This window comes from Manis javanica, chromosome 8 (genome assembly GCF_040802235.1).
Source record: "Manis javanica isolate MJ-LG chromosome 8, MJ_LKY, whole genome shotgun sequence".
Classification (NCBI taxonomy): Eukaryota; Metazoa; Chordata; class Mammalia; order Pholidota; family Manidae; genus Manis; species Manis javanica.
Window position 1 is genome coordinate 91,352,092 of NC_133163.1, and position 18,981 is coordinate 91,371,072.

The window sequence follows — 18,981 nt, forward strand, 5'->3', positions numbered from 1 at the left end:
TTTTTCAATTTTAATAGCTACATATGGCTAGTATGTGTACCATATCAAGCAGTGTAGCAAAGGTCCAACAGTCCCATTGTTCTTAAGTATGGTCACAAAGCAAACATAATGAAAGAACATGTTTTTTTAAATATGAAGAATGTTATATTTTTTTGCAACCTGGATGTATGTGTTTTGTGTAGTAAGTGAATGGTTCCACAAGAAGCTAAATCAATTCTAGGGATTTTATAGTGTAGGTAAAATTGTACCATTTCCAGAATCTCTCCCCTGGCTTTAGTGCATCTCCATATCTATAGGTGTTTACAAGGGGTAGAGAGAAGTAGTCCATCTCTGTATCAAACAGGTGATTACATGGGGTGGTAGCAAGGACACATCTGGACTGGAGATGTTGGGTGGGGTCCCCTTTTTGCAGCCCGGTCGCGATAGACACCAGTGAGCAGAAGTGGATGACTGCTTGCAAGAAATAAACAGGTTTTTCCCACTTGATTTCTTCCTTTGACTGATTTAGGTTTCAAAGGTAATTTGCCCCAGGCTGGGAACATATTCCCCCACACACCCCACACCCAGAGTTACATATAGGAATTCATGCTTTTCTCAGAGTGAACATAAGCAACCACATTCTGGGCTCTCTATGAAGATGCATTCGGTACCCAACAGGAACCCAGGAGACCTTCTAAACAAAGGACAGAGTAAGACATACCAACTATAAGGCTGAGCTGACTGCTCTTGGGCCTGTCTTCATCCTAAACTGAGATTTGATCTGGGCTCTGGAGTCTGGAAGGGAACAGCTCTTCCTTCAGTGACACTTAGAAATGGCAAGTGTAGACAAGGATGTTCTTAATTATAGACTGTCTTTATGTTTCCCCTAAGTGCATTAAGAGTCCCATATAGCATCACATCTGTAAATTACAGATTTCTTGAATCCAGATCTAGACATCCAGACATATTCCAACATATTTCTGCCGGGACCCAGTGAAGAAAAGTGAGAGATAAGCTAATGACCAAACGGGTTTATTGATTATTGTACACAAAAGAATATGAGCAACTGGCAAGTATTTAATACAAAAAAGGCTCAGTACAAGATGCCTTCCTTTCACCCTAAGTATTCCAACTCCAAGCAAATGGAGTGGAATCAAACTTCAAGTTTACATAATAGACATATTCAAAAGAAGCTCCTGCCTTAAGAGGAAATTGGACAAAATCTTCTAAAAGTAAATGGGATGAAAAGAAATTAAAACTGGGATATCAATTCTTGTAGTAACATTAACTAGTTTGTGACAGGCAAAACTTTCAAAATTCAAAAATAAAGTTAATATTATTTTCAGTTTTACTGAGGTATAATTGACAAATTAAAATTAATATTTTGAAAAGGGAAAAAATACTGGTAAAGTTGTAATGTTTTTAAACTTACGGCTAAGAGTTTTAACAACCTCCTTCAAACCAAAAAACACAACAAAATTTTAAAAGTATAGATTCTTCCAGATACTAAGCCCAAGATTTCTCCCCTCTTTAAATCCTCTAAACCCAAATTATAAGAAATAATTCACTCTGGCCACTGGGAACATTTCTGCACAGTGACATAATCAGAAAACTTACTTCTTCCATTATTTAACATTCATTCCCATCCTAATCAAATTCCAGGAATGTAGGAGTTAAGCAAGAGGACACAGTTTTCCCCAAAGCCCGTGACTGAGGCAGAACTAAATTCACAACGTGAGCAACTCAAGCACGGAGGAAGGCCCTGAGGGCAGGGGAAATGGGCTCCATCTTTACAGCCTCAAGAGTGAATTAAAGATCGCTAAGGCAGAATTGGAGAAGGATTGATCCAGGAGTGGGTCTTCTCCAAGGCTGGAAAGGGAGGAAGTATGGGAAGCACAGCTTTTCTGAAAGGATGAAAGGTGTCACTTTGGAGACACTTGGTTTTCCTGAGGAAGGGAAGGAGACACTGAAACATCTCCTTTTGTGCATTTTAGATCTTCCTGGTTTCCTAACACCAATAACTGTTCTATCTCCTCTTTCAAAGACAAGCTTGTTTGAAACTCCTGTTTAAGTATCTTAAGCTGTTCTTTTTGAGGTGTTCCCTGGTCCGCTGGCCCCTCTGACTCAGAGCAAATCTTATTAGTACTAGAACCTTCACTGGTTTCTTCCTCTATGGGAGGTACATGTTGAGATCCTGCTGTAGTTTGCTCACTCTTAGATCCTTCTTTGAGCAAATTTACATTCTCATGAGATGTAAAATGTGGAGCTTTATCCAGCCTGGAAGGTCTACAAAATAAGGAACCTCTAACTTTTCCCTCTTTCCCAGCAGCCTCTGTCATTGATTTCTTTGGATAGAGCACTGTCCTTATTAGGAGTCCCTGTTCATTCACCCTATATTCTTTTGCAGCTCTCTCTCTGCGCTGCTTCTGGAAGTCCTTGAGTTGAAGCAGTTCCTCTGGAAGTTCCATACATGTAGGCTAAGAAAAAAAATAATAAACACAAGTCTACCATAACTAAACATCTGAACATGGTTCTTAAAATCATTTCTACTAAACCGTATTTGGCAAGCAAGCATCTATTCAAATGTGCTCTCATTGCACCCTCTAGTGTCTTCAACAGTTGTAGTGCTATTTTTTGGGTTAATTATTTTGGATCCAGTTGTGTTTGTGTGTTAAGTGTGTGTGTGGTGAGAATGTATAAAGATTATGCAATGATAAGTAAGTGTCTTTTCTATTCTGACCCCAGTTGCCATGGAAGGTGCATCCTCTAAAAAGGATTTTCTTTGTTGCCCTGATCATATGTGTATATGTATATGTATATATATCCTTACTAAATGTTTTTTTCATTGGATTTCATTTCTCAATATTTTCCTCCAGCTTTTGAGTCTTTCTTAACTCTTTGTAAAATTATTTTCTACAAATGGCAACATACTATTATATTTTCTTCTACATCTTCATTTTTTACACTAAAAATGTTATCTTTAAGGGCTTCATCACTAAACCACAAATTTTTAATCAAGACCTTATTGATGGATATTTGGATTGTTTCCAGTATATTGTCATTATATAAATGCTACAATAAAGAATATATTAAGATGTGAAGAACACAAATCCTACCATTTGTTATAGTATTTTTGCCATACAAAATTTTTAAACTCAAAGTTATTAATCTTATGAGTTCTTAGTACTTAATAGAAAAGCATTTTTTCATACAACTCAATAGCATTGAGTTAAATAATCCAATTAAACAATGAGCAAAGGACCTGAATAGATATTTTTCCAGATTTAAAGATGGCCAAAGGTCCATGAAAAGGTGCTCAACGTCACTCATCATCAGGTAACTGCAAATCAAAACCACAATGAGATATTACGTCACAACTGTTAGAATGACTATCATTAAAAAGAGATAACAAGTGTAGATGAGAATGACGATAAAAGGGAACTCTTAAACACCGTCAGTGAGAATGTAAAATGGTGCATCCACTATGGAAAACAGTATGGAGGTTCATCAAAAAATTAGAAATTGCACTACCATATGTTACAGCAATCCCACATTCTACTGTATCTCTGAAGGAAATGAAATCATTAACTCAAAGAGATATTTGCACTCCCATTTACTCCAGCATTACTGACAATGGCCAAGTTATAGAAACAACCTGTGTCCATCAACAGATGGACAAAGATGTGATGTATATACATACAATGGAATATTGTTCAGCCATAAAAAAGAAGGACGTCCTGCCATTTGTGACAACATGGATGACGCTGGAAGGCATTATGCTAAATGAAAAAAGCCAGAGAAAGACAAATACTCTATGGTATCATTTATAAGTAGAATCTTGAAAAAAAAAAGCCAATTTCATAGAAACAGAGAATAGAATGGCAGTTGCTGAGGGAGGGAAAGAACAGGGAGATTAGGACAAAAAAAGGGTACAAAGTTTCAGTTTATAAGAATAAATTCTAAGGATCTAATATTCAGCATGGTTATTATATTTAGTAATTCAGTATTGTATACTTGAAAGTGGCTGAGATTAGATCTTAAATATTCTCACCACACATACAAAACAAAGTTAACTATGTGAGGTGATGCATGTGCTAATTATCTTGATCTTGGAACTCATTCCACAATGTGTATATCCGTCATCATGTATGCTTTAAATACATACAATTAATTTTGTCAAGTATTCCTGAATAAAGTCGGGAGAAAATAAAAGCATTCTCTACTCTGACATAATTTTATTTAAATTTCACATTTTTTTCAATAATTTTATAATTCCATTTTTTACACAAATACTTGATCCTTGGAGTTTATTTTAGTGTAACAAAAGAAATAGGAATGTGAAAAAGATTGCAATCCAACTCTAATTCTCCCCCACAGTGGTAAGTCAATTGCCTCAGGCCATTTACTGAGGAACTATCTTTTTCTCATTGATTGGAAATTCAACCATTCTGGCAGGTAGACATTTGCATCTAAGTCTGGGTTCTCTACTTTGTTCTGTTGATCTGCCTACATATGTACCAGTCACAAACTGTTTTATTTAGTGTAGACTTATAATATGTTTTAATATGTGACAGGACCATTCTGATTTATTTATTTGTCTCTACAAACACTATAATCACAGTTTGCCAAAATAATGCTGGTGTTAATATTTTTCTTGGAATAGAGTTAAATTCAAAGTTGATTTGGGTGATCCAATTAAAAAATGGGCAGAGGATCTGAACAGACACTTCTCCAAAGAAGAAATTCAGATGGCCAACAAATACATAAGAAGATGCTCCACATCACTAATCATCAGAGAAATGCAAATTAAAACCACAATGAGATATCGCCTCACACCAGTTAGGATGGCCAGCATCAAAAAGACTAGGAACAACAAATGTTGGTGAGGATGTGGAGAAAGGGGAACCCTCCTACACTGCTGGTGGGAATGTAAATTAGTTCAACCATTGTGGAAAGCAGTATGGAGGTTCCTCAAAAGACTCAAAATAGACTTACCATTTGACCCAGGAATTCCACTCCTAGGAATTTACCCTAAGAATGCAGGAGCCCAGTTTGAAAAAGACATATGCATCCCTATGTTTATGGCAGCACTATCTACAATAGCCAAGAAATGGAAGCAACCTAAGTGTCCATCAGTAGATGATTGGGTAAAGAAGATATGGTACATATACACAATGGAACATTATTCAGCCATAAGAAGAAAACAACTCCTACCATTTTCAACAACATGAATGGAGCTAGAGGGTATTATGCTCAATAAGCCAGGCAGAAAAAGACAAGTATCAAATGATTTCACTCATATGTGGAGTATAAGAACAAAGAAAAAAAACTGAAGGAACAAAACAGCAGCAGAATCACAGAACCCAAGAATGGACTAACAGTTACCAAAGGGAAAGGGACTGGTGAGAATGGGTGGGAAGGGAGGGACAAGGGGCGAAAAGGGGCACTACGATTAGCAGACATAATGTAGGGGGTGGGGGGCATGGGGAGGGCTGTACAACACAGAGACGACAAGTAGTGATTCTACAGCATCTTACTACACTGATGGATAGTGACTGTAATGGGGTATGTGGTGGGGACTTGATGATGGGGGGAGTCTAGGAACCATAATGTTGCTCATGTAATTGTAGATTAATGATACCAAAATAAAAAAAATAGAAAATAAAAAGTTAATTTGGGAATAATTGATAGCTAAAAATAGTGTCTTTATTCAAGTCCACTTTTACGCCATCAGTAACAACATTTTAACATTTTCTTCACCTTTATATTTTCACATTTTTTGTTACAGTTCTAGGTAATCTATTTTACAGTGATGAATGGATGTTTTCTCCCATTATATTTTCTGGTTGTGTATATGTAGATAGGAAAGCTATTAATTTTATGTTGCTTTGTTTTATTTGTGCCTACTCTACTATATTGCCTTTTTATTAGTGGTAGTCTTTTCCAGTTCATTCCCTTCAGTTTTCAGTTGTATCACAGGCAAGTCATAACTGTGATTCCTCCTGTTCAATTCTTATAGTTTATCTTTTTTTTACTAATTTCATTGGCTAATGGCTTTAAAAAAAATTCTGAAGTATTGGTGATAGTCACAATTTTGTATTTCTCTTGATATTAAAAAGAATGCTTTTAGTGTTCTCAAACATGTAGTCTTCTCACTTAAGATACATGTTTTATCATGTTAAAGTCATCTATCCCAACTTTTATCAGTAATGTACATAAAATATTATTGAATTTCTTCAGCATTAAACAGTGAGAACAAAATATAAAAAAGTTATAAAATTTTTTCAGTATTTATGAGAAATCATAAGACTTTCTTGGCTCTAGTAAAATAGAGAATTTCCTAACATTGGACCATACTTGCAACTAGAATCCAGTCACTCTTTAAAAGGACAATACATTTGAAGGGGTTCATACCAAAAATGAAATGCTATTATTTTATTTAGGATTTTGCATCAGTAATCCTGACAACTGTTTGTAGCAGTGGGGCCAAAGAGTAAATATTTTAGGTTTTGTGAGCCCTAAATGGATCTTGTTGCCAACGTTTTTTTTTTGTACAGTCCCTTAAAACAGTAAAAACATTCTTAGTTGTGTGCTGTACAAAAACAGGCTTGGGCCAGGTTTGCCCTTAGGGCAATAGTTTACCAACTCCTGGTCTATAGTTTTCTTATATTGTGCTGGCTCCATAAAAATAGCTGATGAAATCTTAAATGTTCCCATTCTTTCACAAAAATATTATTGGAGACATAACCTAATAAATATTGTGAAAAAGTACCCAAGGAGATGGATTAAGCTCAAGCTATAGCCCCTTCAAGAACAGTTATTACCAAGTCCGCTTCATGAAATTTGCTGCAGCTCTCAAGAGTGGGTATCACAGCATCCCTGTGCCCTCAATAAGGAATAACGCAGAAGCAGACGTCCTGAAGACATAGACAGCTACACCTACCTCCACGCCTCCCAGCCGGTCTGCAGACCCTTCTCGGTAGGTGTTTAGGTACCCATCCACCAGGGTGGTTAGGTCAGACATCATCTCATCCAGCAGCACTAAGCGAAGGGGTAGCAGGTAGGTGGCTTCCAAAGCCAAAATCTTCAGTAAAGAGGGTGAAAGAGGTCGTGTGAACCACACTTCTGGATTTTCCTGGAGACACCAAAATAATTTTCTCTGAATAGTAAGCAGAACTTTGAAGACAATAACTGTTTATCTAGTGTTGCTTAACTTCAAACACTGTTACTGTCATTTTCTTCACTTGTTACCTTCTGCTTTCACACTATGGCTAGCCTTCTGAGAATACGCACACATAGACACACTTTATATGTGTATACAGTGTGTGAGTGTATGTGAGGGGAAGAAGACTGGGGGATGGGAGGAGGGGGAGAAGAGATACAAGACTTCTCATTCAAAACTCAAATCAGCAAACTTGATTATATGCCAGAATCATAGCCAATATGGTCAAGAGCCAAGTATGCATGTAAAGCTATCAGGAGCTAATGGAATTCTACCTTACTTTAGGAGAAATAATTGGGATGCTTTTTGTTTTCCTTTGCTTTAATCCAAATTCCCAACAAAATTCTCCCTTGTTCCAACTTGAAAATTTATTTCAAAGTACTTTTTAATTGCTAGTCAACAAATCTGGACTCTGGTTTTTACTCACTTGAGACCACAAGCAAACTGTTCCCATTTAGAACAACTAAGATTTTGACAATGCTCATATGCTTACATGGCAACTATCATTGTTTCACATAATATGCTGACAATCACACTCACAAGACCCTTGAAAAAATTAATATCATATGGGACATCCTTTAATACTCACCTGAATCAGTTTTTGTCTCTCCTCCAGAAAGAAGAGATATTTGGGGGCTACTTTAAGATGTCTGATTAAGCTCTCCTGTAAAGTACTGATGCAATTTGGAAGAAAGCCACCTGTTTCTATGGAAAATTGAAGGACATCTGCTACCTGTGACATTAGAAAAAGACAAACACACCAGTCGATACACAACCTCATGCAGAAATAGCAGAATATGTATTTAGAGAAATGTCTTTAAATACCATTTTCCCCAAGGACCCACATGATAGACAATACTATTAAAGATAATAAAAAACAGAAAAAAGAAAGAAAAAGGATCACCATACTTTAATGTGTCCTTGTCTACTTTATTTTCCACTTCTTTTATTTACTTGCCTTATGGTTATTTACTATTCTTTGGTGCCTTTGGGGAATAGGACAAGATAAAATTCAAGAATTATTATTTTTTATGTATTAGCAACTGTGGTAAAGTTTTGATACAGAAAAACTAATAAAATTAAGTATTGGAATAAATGTTTCTCTGTGTGTGGTAGGCTAAATAATGGCCCCCAAAAACATCCACTCCTAATCCCTGAAACCTGTGAATATTATTTTCTATGGTTAAATGGACTCTGCACCTCTGATTAAGTTAACGATCTTGAGACAGAGATTATCTTGAATTATCTGAGTGGGCCCCAAGTGTAATCACACGTGTTCTTATAAGGGAGACAGAGGGAGAAGGTGCTACGGTGGAGGAGGCGGAGATGAGAATGAGGCACTCTGAAGATGATGGGGGCCGTGCTCCAGAGAGCCCAGGGGAAGGCCCCGAGGCAGGGCAGCAGACTCTCCCCTCACAGCCTCCAGAAGAAGCCAGCCTGATGGCACCAGGACTTGAACCCAGTGAAAATGGTTTCAGGCTTTTGACTTCCAGAACTGTAAGACAGTACACTTATATTATTTTGAGCCACTAAATTTGTGATGATTTGTTAACAACAATAGGAAACTAATATACTGTGCTAAAGGAAACAGACTGAAAAATTCTGAATTCCTGCTTCTTGAACTATGGAAATCTGAAAAGATATGGAAAGATATGCCAATGTCCTTATTAGACAATATATATGGGGTCTAATCAGGAAGCCTGATGGCCTCAAGGAAACAATGAGCAATTCTCTTACATTTTAGAGCAAGCACAGGAGCAATCTCCACATAGTGAAAGATCATGAAAGAGGGCCTAAAGGAACATGTAAACAAGAGAAGTGGCATAAATTTCATTATGGCAGATACGTAAGGAGCACATTTGAACCACATATAATAACATACAATTAAACTTTTAGGAATTCCTGTTCAAAAATAATTGGCTAACTCATTATTTTAATTCCTCTCCAAAGGCTTATATATTCAGGCTCTCCCTTTCATTGGCATAAACCTAGAAGACCAAAAGAACCTAGAGAAATAATGAAAACTACTAGTTTTACTGCTCTAACCCAGATCAGCATTAAAAACTATAGTCTAGGAATTTCTTATTTCTCTAGGGTCCTTTAGATCAGAGAAAAGTCACCTATCTTCAGGCTATTTGAGGCCAGAATATTTGGGCATATCTAGGACAATCTGCATTCCTAAAATGACAACTAGCCAACTAGACTTAACTGATGCATATGTGGTAAAGGCAGAGATGTGATTGTTCACTTCATTCTACATATCCCATGTCAGACTTCTGAATGACCCCCAAATTGTCTTAGTGTCTAAATTCTATAGAGTATGGAGCTTGCTTCTTATCTGACAAATACCAGAGAAAAATTGGGGGTTGGGGGGAGGGAAATCCTAAATACTTTAAAGTAACTTTTCTACAATTCTTTTACAGTTCACCAGATGTTCTCACATATTATATAAACATCTTACATGAGAAATGGGCAGGAGTGAGACATGGACAGAAAGACTTTAACTCATCAGATGAGGCCTATTTTCTACAAGATTGAATCCAGTGTTTCCCTGCATGTACCTGTGTGTCAAAGACATTATTCAGAAAAATTCCATACTGATGAGATAGACAATCAGAAAGCCAACGACAGTCATGGATAACCTAAGGAATCAGAAGATAAAGACAGAGTAATTAGACCCTGGCTGCTAATCTTACTAGCAGAGAATCAGCTTACATACTCACCTTCAAAATTCTCTTGTCTTCTAATATCATCTGAAGTCCATTGTTGAATGCACGACTTCCCAGAAGGAAAATGTCAAATAAGTAAACTCGGCTATTTGTGGCCACCTATACCACACAAACAAATTACAGGATGAAAAAGAGCTAGGGAAGGGGATAGGAAGATCAAAAAAGACACCTGATAAAATATTTAACATCTTCACTTTGAAAGTTAACAATAGGCACTCAATGATCCTCAGGGAAAACAGACTGAAATTGATCTAAAGTAAAAAAAACAAAGAAAAAAGTATCACTGTGGTTTCCAAAAGGAAACAGATAAGTTGAATTAAGCCATTTGCTTTTTAGAGTCCCAAATTTAATGTTTTATGTCTCACCTGTGACATTCCAGGCATTCCAGGCTTACTTACAGAATAAGCAGCCTGTTATTGTTAATAACATGAAATCCTATTTCTCTGAGTTCTATAACATGCATGATTGTGTTAAGCGTTATATAAAATTATTCACACAGGAAGATCCTTCCCATCAGCAGTTTAAAACGGACAACAAATTCACTGGCACAAATTGGAGGATATGGAGCACTGCTTTGTAGATGAATTTTATACAATTATGAGAATTCTCATTTGTTTCTAACCATAAAAGTCACAAAAGCGAGTGCAGCTGGATAATCTACTTTGACAATGAAGTCAAAAAAAGATCCAAACGGGTGTGGAGAGCAGCCACATGACAGTCTGAGGCCACTTTTGTCATTTCAAGAGCTAACTGTTGACATAGCTGTAATTGGCTATGAGTTCAGTTTTTCAAAATTCCACAAATAAGTGATAGTATATAGTATTTGTCTTTCTCTGACTGATTAATTTCACTCAGCATGATATTCATTCTCAGATCTTCTGTGTCATTGGCTAGAATTTCACAAATAAAATAGTCCCTCCTTAAGTATAAAAATTGATAAGACATATGATAAAAGTTTGGAAAATAACCTCTATCTCTGCAAGATTAAATTCTGTCTCCGCTAGACTGCAAACTCTGTGAAAGAAGAGAATATGTTGCACTCACCGTGCATCAGCTAGAACAGAGTAAGGCATATGGATGGCTGTTGTACATTTTGTCAGTGACACTATATGCCACACAACTCTCCCCTCCATTTTTCATGTGCAAAAAAATTATGACTCTAAAAATATACATTCAAATCTATATCCTGCTTTTTCCAGTCATAAACTTTCATTTTTCTGTACTGCATTCATCATTAACTTTTGGCAGCTGCATAAGATCAAATGTACTATAATGTCTCCTATTGTTAACTAATTAAGTGGTTTCTAGTTTTTACCATCATAAATGATGCCAAGATGAACAGGTTCTCATGTAATTTTTTCTTCATATTTTCAACTACTTAGAATACATTCCTAGAAGTAGGCCTGAGCAGATTGGTTCCCCCACTTTATTGGGATGTAATTAACATATGTAACAATGTGTAAGTTTAAGGTGTACAATGTATGATTTATGTATACAGTATGAAATTATTATAAAGGGTAGTTAACACATCTATCACCTCATAGTTACCTTTTTTGTGTGTGTATATGATGAGAACTTTTAAGCTTTATTCTCTTAGCAACATTCAAGTATACGTTATCTATAATCATCATGTTGAACATTAGACTTCAAGAACTATTTATCTTACAACTGAAAGTTGTGCCTTTTGACCCCCCTCACTCATTTTCCCTACCCTGGCAACCACCAATCTATTCTTTCTATGAGTTCAGTTTTTCAAAATTCCACAAATAAGTGAGAGTACATAATATTTGTCTTTCTCTGACTAATTTCACTCAGCATAACGCCATGCAGGTTTCATCCATGTTATCACAAACGGCAGGATTTCCTTCTTTTTTGTGGCTAAGTAATGTTCCGTTATATACACATACCATCTTTTCTTTATCCATTCATCCATCCACGGACACTTAGGTTGCTTCCATGCCTTGGTTGCTGTCAATAATGCTGCAACACTGCTGCATTAGAAATAATACTGAAACATGAGCATGGGAATACAGGTATCTCTTTGAGACCTTGTTTTCATTTCCTTGGGACATATACCTGGAAGTGGAATTGATGGGTCATGTGGTAGTTCTATTTTTAACCTTCTGAGGAACCTCCATACTGCTTTCCACAATAGCTGCAACAACTTACATTTCCACCAACAGTTTACAAGGGTTCCCTTTCCTCCAGATTCTCGCCAGCACTTGTTCTCTCTTACCTTTTTTGTAACAGCCATCCTGACAGATGTGAGGTGGTATCTCATTGTGGTTTTGATTTGCATTTCCTCATGATTAGGGATGTTGAACAGTTTTAAAAATTTTTTATGTCTTTGGAAAAATATCCATTCATTTTTAAATTGGATTACCTTTTTTTTTTGGCTATTGAGTTATGAGTTCCTTATATACTTTGGATATTAACTCCTGATCATATATGTGGTTTGTATTCCATAAGTTGCCTTTTCATTTTGTTGACCCTTTCTTTTGCTTTGCAGAAGCTTTTTACTTTGATGTAGTCCCATTTGTTTATTTTTGCTCTTGTTGCTTGTGGAGGTTTAAGTAATTTGCATTTGTGCTTCTAACTCAAACCTAGTCATTTAAAAGCTAAGGTTAACCTAGAAAGTTCATGGAACAAGAGAAAGGTGACCTAATCCTTGAGCATAACCAGGCTTGATACCTCCATTCCTTTCCCTTCAAGAAGGTGAACATTCCAGAAAGAGCAGTTCAAGAGGGCAGATTGCCAATCCTAATAAAAATATTCTCAGTAGGTGAAGGAGGCAGGTCCTGATTCAAAGGATAGAAGACATTGGTTGGGGATTCAGCCTGCTTTCTTGGCTCCCCTTTAAATATTGATGCTGCTGAGTTTGATTCAAAAGTGGCTACTCATCCTTAGCTATTTAAGGCTCACTAGAAATTTCTTTTGTTATGATGAGGCCCCATATCTGAATTCTCTCAGGTCCAGGAAAATAAAAATGATGTGGCAGAAACCTGCTGTGGAAAGCTACTAGCCAGAAGGAAAGATAAGAAACTCTTGGTATATCTGAGGTAAGAGAACACACTAAGGAAGACCTCAAGCAGAGCCTGTGAGTTGGCAATGATGATTATAAAAGTGAATCTATTAAGAGACAGAGTTCTTTCCTTTAGAAAAGAATAAACTGAGTAGTAGAGGAGTAAATAAATTCCAAATAAGTTATAGGACAGTGACACTGGGGTGACATAAAGAAAACAATTACAACAAATTTAACAGCGAATCTACAATTATTTCAATATAGAAAGCTTAAAAAAGTCTTTTACCTGAAACCAACATAGTTTTCCATGTCGACACACATTAGCACCTTCTGCTGCCACACTCAGGACACTCTGCTTCTTGATGTGGTGCATCTGGTGAGAAAAAGGAAGAAAATAATCTCCAAGGAGTAAATGTTACAGATATGACATCATGAATGGCACAAGTAAAATGGCTAGCAATAAACAAAGTGCATTATATATTTTAAACTTGTAAAATTTGACCAATTCAAAACACAAGTCTGCTTTACACACACACACATACAAACACACATCACACTGAACACTTCTATCCTTTTTTTTTACTTTTCTCAAAATTATCCCACAACTGCAAATTAAATCATTCGTATCTCAAATGCTAATAAGAGTTGAAAACTCAGATACCTTTTGTTACCACTGATACTTTAGTGAAAGACTTCGAGTCTTTGTGACCAGATTCCTCGTGCAAATGATGGCAACCTAATACAGGGTAATTTACTGAACCTGAAGGAACTCAGAGTAGCTGAGACTCACAGTATCTACTGTAGAGAATGAAAGACAAAGACGCACAGGTCCTTTAAAGTCTTGGATTCATTAAATTATTCAAAACTGAAGTAGTAGTATCCCTTGTCCTTTGGTTATCTAAAATCTTATCCTGTTTCAAAACATACAATTCTAAGATCAATAATCCATTAAAATATCTACATGATACAAGATCCTCCCCCTTCTACTCAAGAATAGAAGCGCATGGTAATTTACACTAGCACAACATTTTCCTTTTGAGAGCATAAAGTATTCTCAGTAGGTGGTGGTAGGTCCTGATTCAAAGCATAAGAAGACATTGGTTGGGGATTCAGCCTGCTTTCTTGGCTCCACTTTAAATACTGATGCTGCTGAGTTTGAGTATTCTACATTCTGAGTATTTTTCTTCAAGGATGAAAAAAGGGCACTGAATTTCAGTTCCATCCTCAATGAACAAGAAGGCTGCAAAACTGGGGGGAAAAAGCTGTATTTCCCTATTGATATGAATTTTCAACTACTTCAAATTTTCAGAGCAAAGTTCTTATCTCATGTTTTTGTTGTGGTCACTAAACCCTTTAAAGAATCTATTGCTATATAAAGAATTATTATAACTCAATTTAAAAATGGGCAAAGGAATAGACATTTCTTTGAAGAAGATATACAAATGGTCAATAAGCACATGAAAAGATGCTCAACATTACTAGCCCTCAGAGAAATGAAAATCAAAAGCACAATGATTTATTACTTCATACCAGCAGGAGGGCCATGACCAAAATGATATATAACAAGTGTTGGTAAGCATGTGAAGAAACTGGAACCCTCATATTCTGCTGGCAGGAATGTAAAATGGTGCAGCAGCTAATAAAACAGCATGGCTAACCCTCAAATTAGTAAAACAGTCTGGCTGATCCTCAAATTGTTAAACAGAGTTACTATATGACCTGGCGATTCCACTCCTAGGAATCTATCCAAAAGAAATGAAAACATATGTCCACACAAACATTGTACATGAATGTACATAGCAGTATTATTCATAATAGCCAAAAAGTAGAAGCAACTCAGATGTCCATCAAATGGTGAAAAGATAAATGAAAGTGGTATATCCATGCAAAGGAATATTAGCTGGCCATAAAAAATAAGTGAACTACTGATTCATTCTATAAGGTAGATGAACCTTGAAAATGTTATGCTAAGCAAAAGAAGCCAGTCATAAATGACCAGATATTATATAATCCTATATACATGAAATGCCATAAACAGGCAAATCCATAGAGGCAAGAAATAACTTAGTGGTTGCCAGGGGCTGGAGGTTCTGGGGAGGAATTAGGAGCGACAGCTAAGGAGAATGAGGTATCTTTTGGGGGTATTGAAAATATTCTGAAATTTATTGTGGCAATGGGTATACAACTCTGAATATGCTAAAGCCAGTGAACTATACATTTTAAATTGGTAAATTTTATGGCACATGAATTATGTCTCAATCAAGTTGTTAAAAAAAAAGAATCAGTTGAAGCTAACTTTCCCTTAAAAAATGTATCCATGCCCACATAAGCATAAGCTTACATCTAAACAGAAAGTTTAATGACTCCCCTGAAATCCACCTGTGAAGTGTATATTAGGCTGAAAAATCAGTTTCTGCCACATCTCAAAATTAATACATGATTATAGAGAAGTTGCCTAAATAGAGTATCTAGAATGGTGTTTTTAAAATGTAAGTTTAAAAATTCCCAACTCTCCTCTAAAACTGACAATGGCTTTCCAGCTCAATAATGTTCAAACTTGAAATCTTTACAATGTTATCTCTACTTGATATGCCTCCTGCCCCCGTCCATTTCTTATTATCCTTCTTCATTATGGTCCACCACACTGACCTCCCTGCTGTTCCTCTACACAAGTCAAGTGTGCTTCAGCCTCAGGGCCTTTGAACATGCTAATTATGCCTTCTTTAAGTTTTTTACCTCGACACCCACATGGCTAGCACCTTTACTTCTTTCAGGTCTCTTTTTCCAATGTCACCTCTTTACCAAGATTTTCTCTGTCCACCTGGGACAGATAAAATAGGAACTCCTGGTCACTCTATCTACCATAACACACTTATTTTTTTCCTTCATATTATGTATCACCAGCTGATATACAATTATTTATTTTCTTGCATTAAAATGTAAGATCCTTGACGGGTGGACCTTTGTCTTGATTATTGTTTTACTCCAGACCTCAGAACAATGCTTGAGATATAGTAGACACGCAAATATTTTGCTGAATTATTAGGGAAAATATAAATGATGTTATAATAGGAGAAATCTGTGAGACACAGACATATGCAGACAATACTGGGAATGATTGAGGGCAACACTTACTGCAGCACCGAACTTCTGCTGGAACTGATCGATGACTATGTATGTCACTTCCTCTTCCTCTACAGGAGAATGATGGAATTAGATATATTTATCTTCCTTGGCAATAGCATAGCCCTCCCACTAATTTTAGCCATATTCATAAACTTCTACTCTTTTGCATCTTAAATGGCTAATGTTACTTCATTATCAACTGTGCCAGCCAATTATACAGCAAACACTATGAGCCTCCTGTTTGTGAATTGAGAATAAACCCTTTCAATGATAGTCTTATGAATTGGACTATTTACTCATTTTCTATGAGAATCCAGTAATGTTTCCCTCATCATGGGTTTATGCTTTTGAATATTTCAAGACATTCATGTTCATAATCAAAAATGACAACTTAAAATAAATCAACCTGGTAATGGGCCACTGCCCATACTTTTGGAATTCTCTGAATCCTGAAATGTTTTTTTTTAATGATGTAATTTAAAACATAAGAGGTATACCATAACACATAGTTTCTGTTCATCTCCCAACCTCTAAAACTTTGGAGTGGCATAGAACACAGGCCATGTACCTCTTTCTTTTTTCTATCCATGCTCCTCTCTTGTGATCTCATCTAGCCTCAAGGCTTTAATTATTATCTATAAGCTAACTCTTGAATTTATTTACATCTCCATCTCAGACCTTTCTCCTTAACAACTCTAAGCTTATATTCAAACCTAATTTGACCAAAAACTCCTAATCATCTCCCCAAAACCTTTTCCATCCACGCTCTTTCTCATCTCAGTTTAATAGTAACCATACTTCAGGCTGCTCAGGCCCAAGTCCCTAAAATCATCCTTGTATCCTCTCTTTTTCTAATACCTACATCTAATGTTAGTACAACTTGTGGTTCCACCTCAGCATACATCCTGAATTCCACCACTTCTTACCAACCACACTGCTACCATTAGGGTCCAAGACACCATACCCACTCATATGAAAATTACTTCAGTAGCTTCATTCATGCTTTTAGCCTTGCTCACCTTTCAGGATATACACAGCATTGGAGTGACTTTGTTAAAACAGAAGTCAGATCATGTAACTCTTCTGCTTAAAACTCTCTAATAGGAAATGGAAGTTTAAAAAAATACTATTTATAATAGTAAAAAACATGAAATACTTAAGGATAAATATGGCAAAAGATGTGTTAGACAAAATACATTGAGAACTATAAAACACTGGTGAAATTAAAGATAAAAGTAAATGGAGGGATACTGGGTTACTAGATTGGAATACTCAGGATCATTGAAATGCCAATGTTCCCCAAACTGACCTATGGATTCAATGCAATCCCAGTAAAAATTCCAGTGACTTTTTTTTTTGGCAGATACAGATAAGCTGATTCTAAAATTCATAGGGAAATGCAAAGAACATAAAAACAGTCAAAACAACTTTAGAAAATAACAAAGTTGGAAAAGAAACTATACAACCTGATTTCAAGATCTATACTAATTTAACAGTAAACAGTCTACTATTGGTGTAAAGATAGAAAAAACAGATCAATGTAACAGAATACAGTGTCTGGAAATAAACATACACATAAGTGGACAACTGATTTTCTAAAAATTTTTATTGAAGTATTGTTGATATACAATCTTATATTGGTTTTGAATATACAACACAATGGTTCAATGGTTACCCACATTATTAAATCCACACTGCCCCCTACTAGTGCGGTTGCTATCTGTCAACATAGGTAGATGTTACAGAATCATTGGCTATATTCTCCATGCTGTACAACTATCCCCATGACCAGCTTGTATTATGATCGGGATTTTTGTGCCCCTCTATCCTCCTTACCCTTCCCACCCATCCATCCCAACCCCTCCTCCATGGTAACCACTAGTCACTTCTCAGTGTCTATGGGTCTATTGCTGTTTTGTTCCTTCTGTTTTGCTTTGTTTTTATATTCCACAAATAAGTGAAATCATATGGTATTTGTTTTTCTCCACTTGGCTTATTGCACTGAGCATAATATCCTCTAGCTCCATCCATGTTGTTGCAAATGGCAGGATTTCTTTTTTATGGCTGAATAATATTCCATTGTGTACATGTACCACATCTTCTTTATCCATTCATCTATTGATGGACACATCCATATGGTTGCTTCCATTTCTTGCCTATTGCAAATAACATGGCAATAAACACAGGGGCACATATCTTTTTGAATCAGGAACTTTGTTTTCTTCAGCTAAATTCCTAGAACTGGAATTGCTAGGTCGAATGGCATATCTGTTTCTAGTTTTTTGAGGAACCTCCATACTTCTTTCCATAGCAGTTATACCATATTATATTTCCACCAACAGTGTAGGAGGGTTCTCATTTCTCCACATCCTCTCCACCACTTGTTATTTCTTGTGTTTTGGACAGTGGCCATTCTAATTGGTATGAGGTGATATCTCATTGTGTTTTTGATTTGCATTTCCCCAATTATTAGCAATGTCTTTTCATGTACCTGTTGGCTATCTGGTTTTCTTCTTTGAAGAAATGTCTGTTCAGGTCTTCTGCCCACTTTTAATTGGGTTATTTGGTTTTTTTAGTATTGAGTCCCGTGAGTTCTTCATATATTTTGGATGTTAACCCCTTATCAGATAAATCATTTAGGAACATATTCTCCCATACTGTAGGTTGCTTTTTTTTCCTGCTGATGGTGTCCTTTGCTGTACAGAAGCTTTTTAGTTTGATGTAGTCCCATTTGTTCATTTTTTATTTTGTTTCCCTTGCCTGAGGAGATGTGTCCAGAAAAAAACTGCTTATACTTACATTTAAGAGATTTTTTTTTTTTTTTTGAGAGGGCATCTCTCATATTTATTGATCAAATGGTTGTTAACAACAATAAAATTCAGTATAGGGGGGTCAATGCTCAA

The 18,981-nt window shown here is 36.2% G+C and overlaps 1 protein-coding gene across 1 annotated transcript in view; it reads right to left on the minus strand.

The window, feature by feature from the left end:
* Positions 1 to 995: 995 nt before the first annotated feature.
* The window catches only part of EXD1 (exonuclease 3'-5' domain containing 1), a 41,519-nt gene continuing 23,533 nt past the window's right edge, over positions 996 to 18,981 (minus strand). Inside the window, exons 6-12 of the mRNA XM_037018758.2 lie at positions 16,088 to 16,146; positions 13,239 to 13,325; positions 9,925 to 10,029; positions 9,763 to 9,843; positions 7,791 to 7,934; positions 6,923 to 7,114; positions 996 to 2,456 (exon numbers count right to left, since the gene is read on the minus strand). Coding sequence (XP_036874653.2) covers positions 1,902 to 2,456; positions 6,923 to 7,114; positions 7,791 to 7,934; positions 9,763 to 9,843; positions 9,925 to 10,029; positions 13,239 to 13,325; positions 16,088 to 16,146 — 1,223 coding nt within the window. The 3' untranslated portion in view covers positions 996 to 1,901. The remainder of the gene's footprint in view (positions 2,457 to 6,922; positions 7,115 to 7,790; positions 7,935 to 9,762; positions 9,844 to 9,924; positions 10,030 to 13,238; positions 13,326 to 16,087; positions 16,147 to 18,981) is intronic.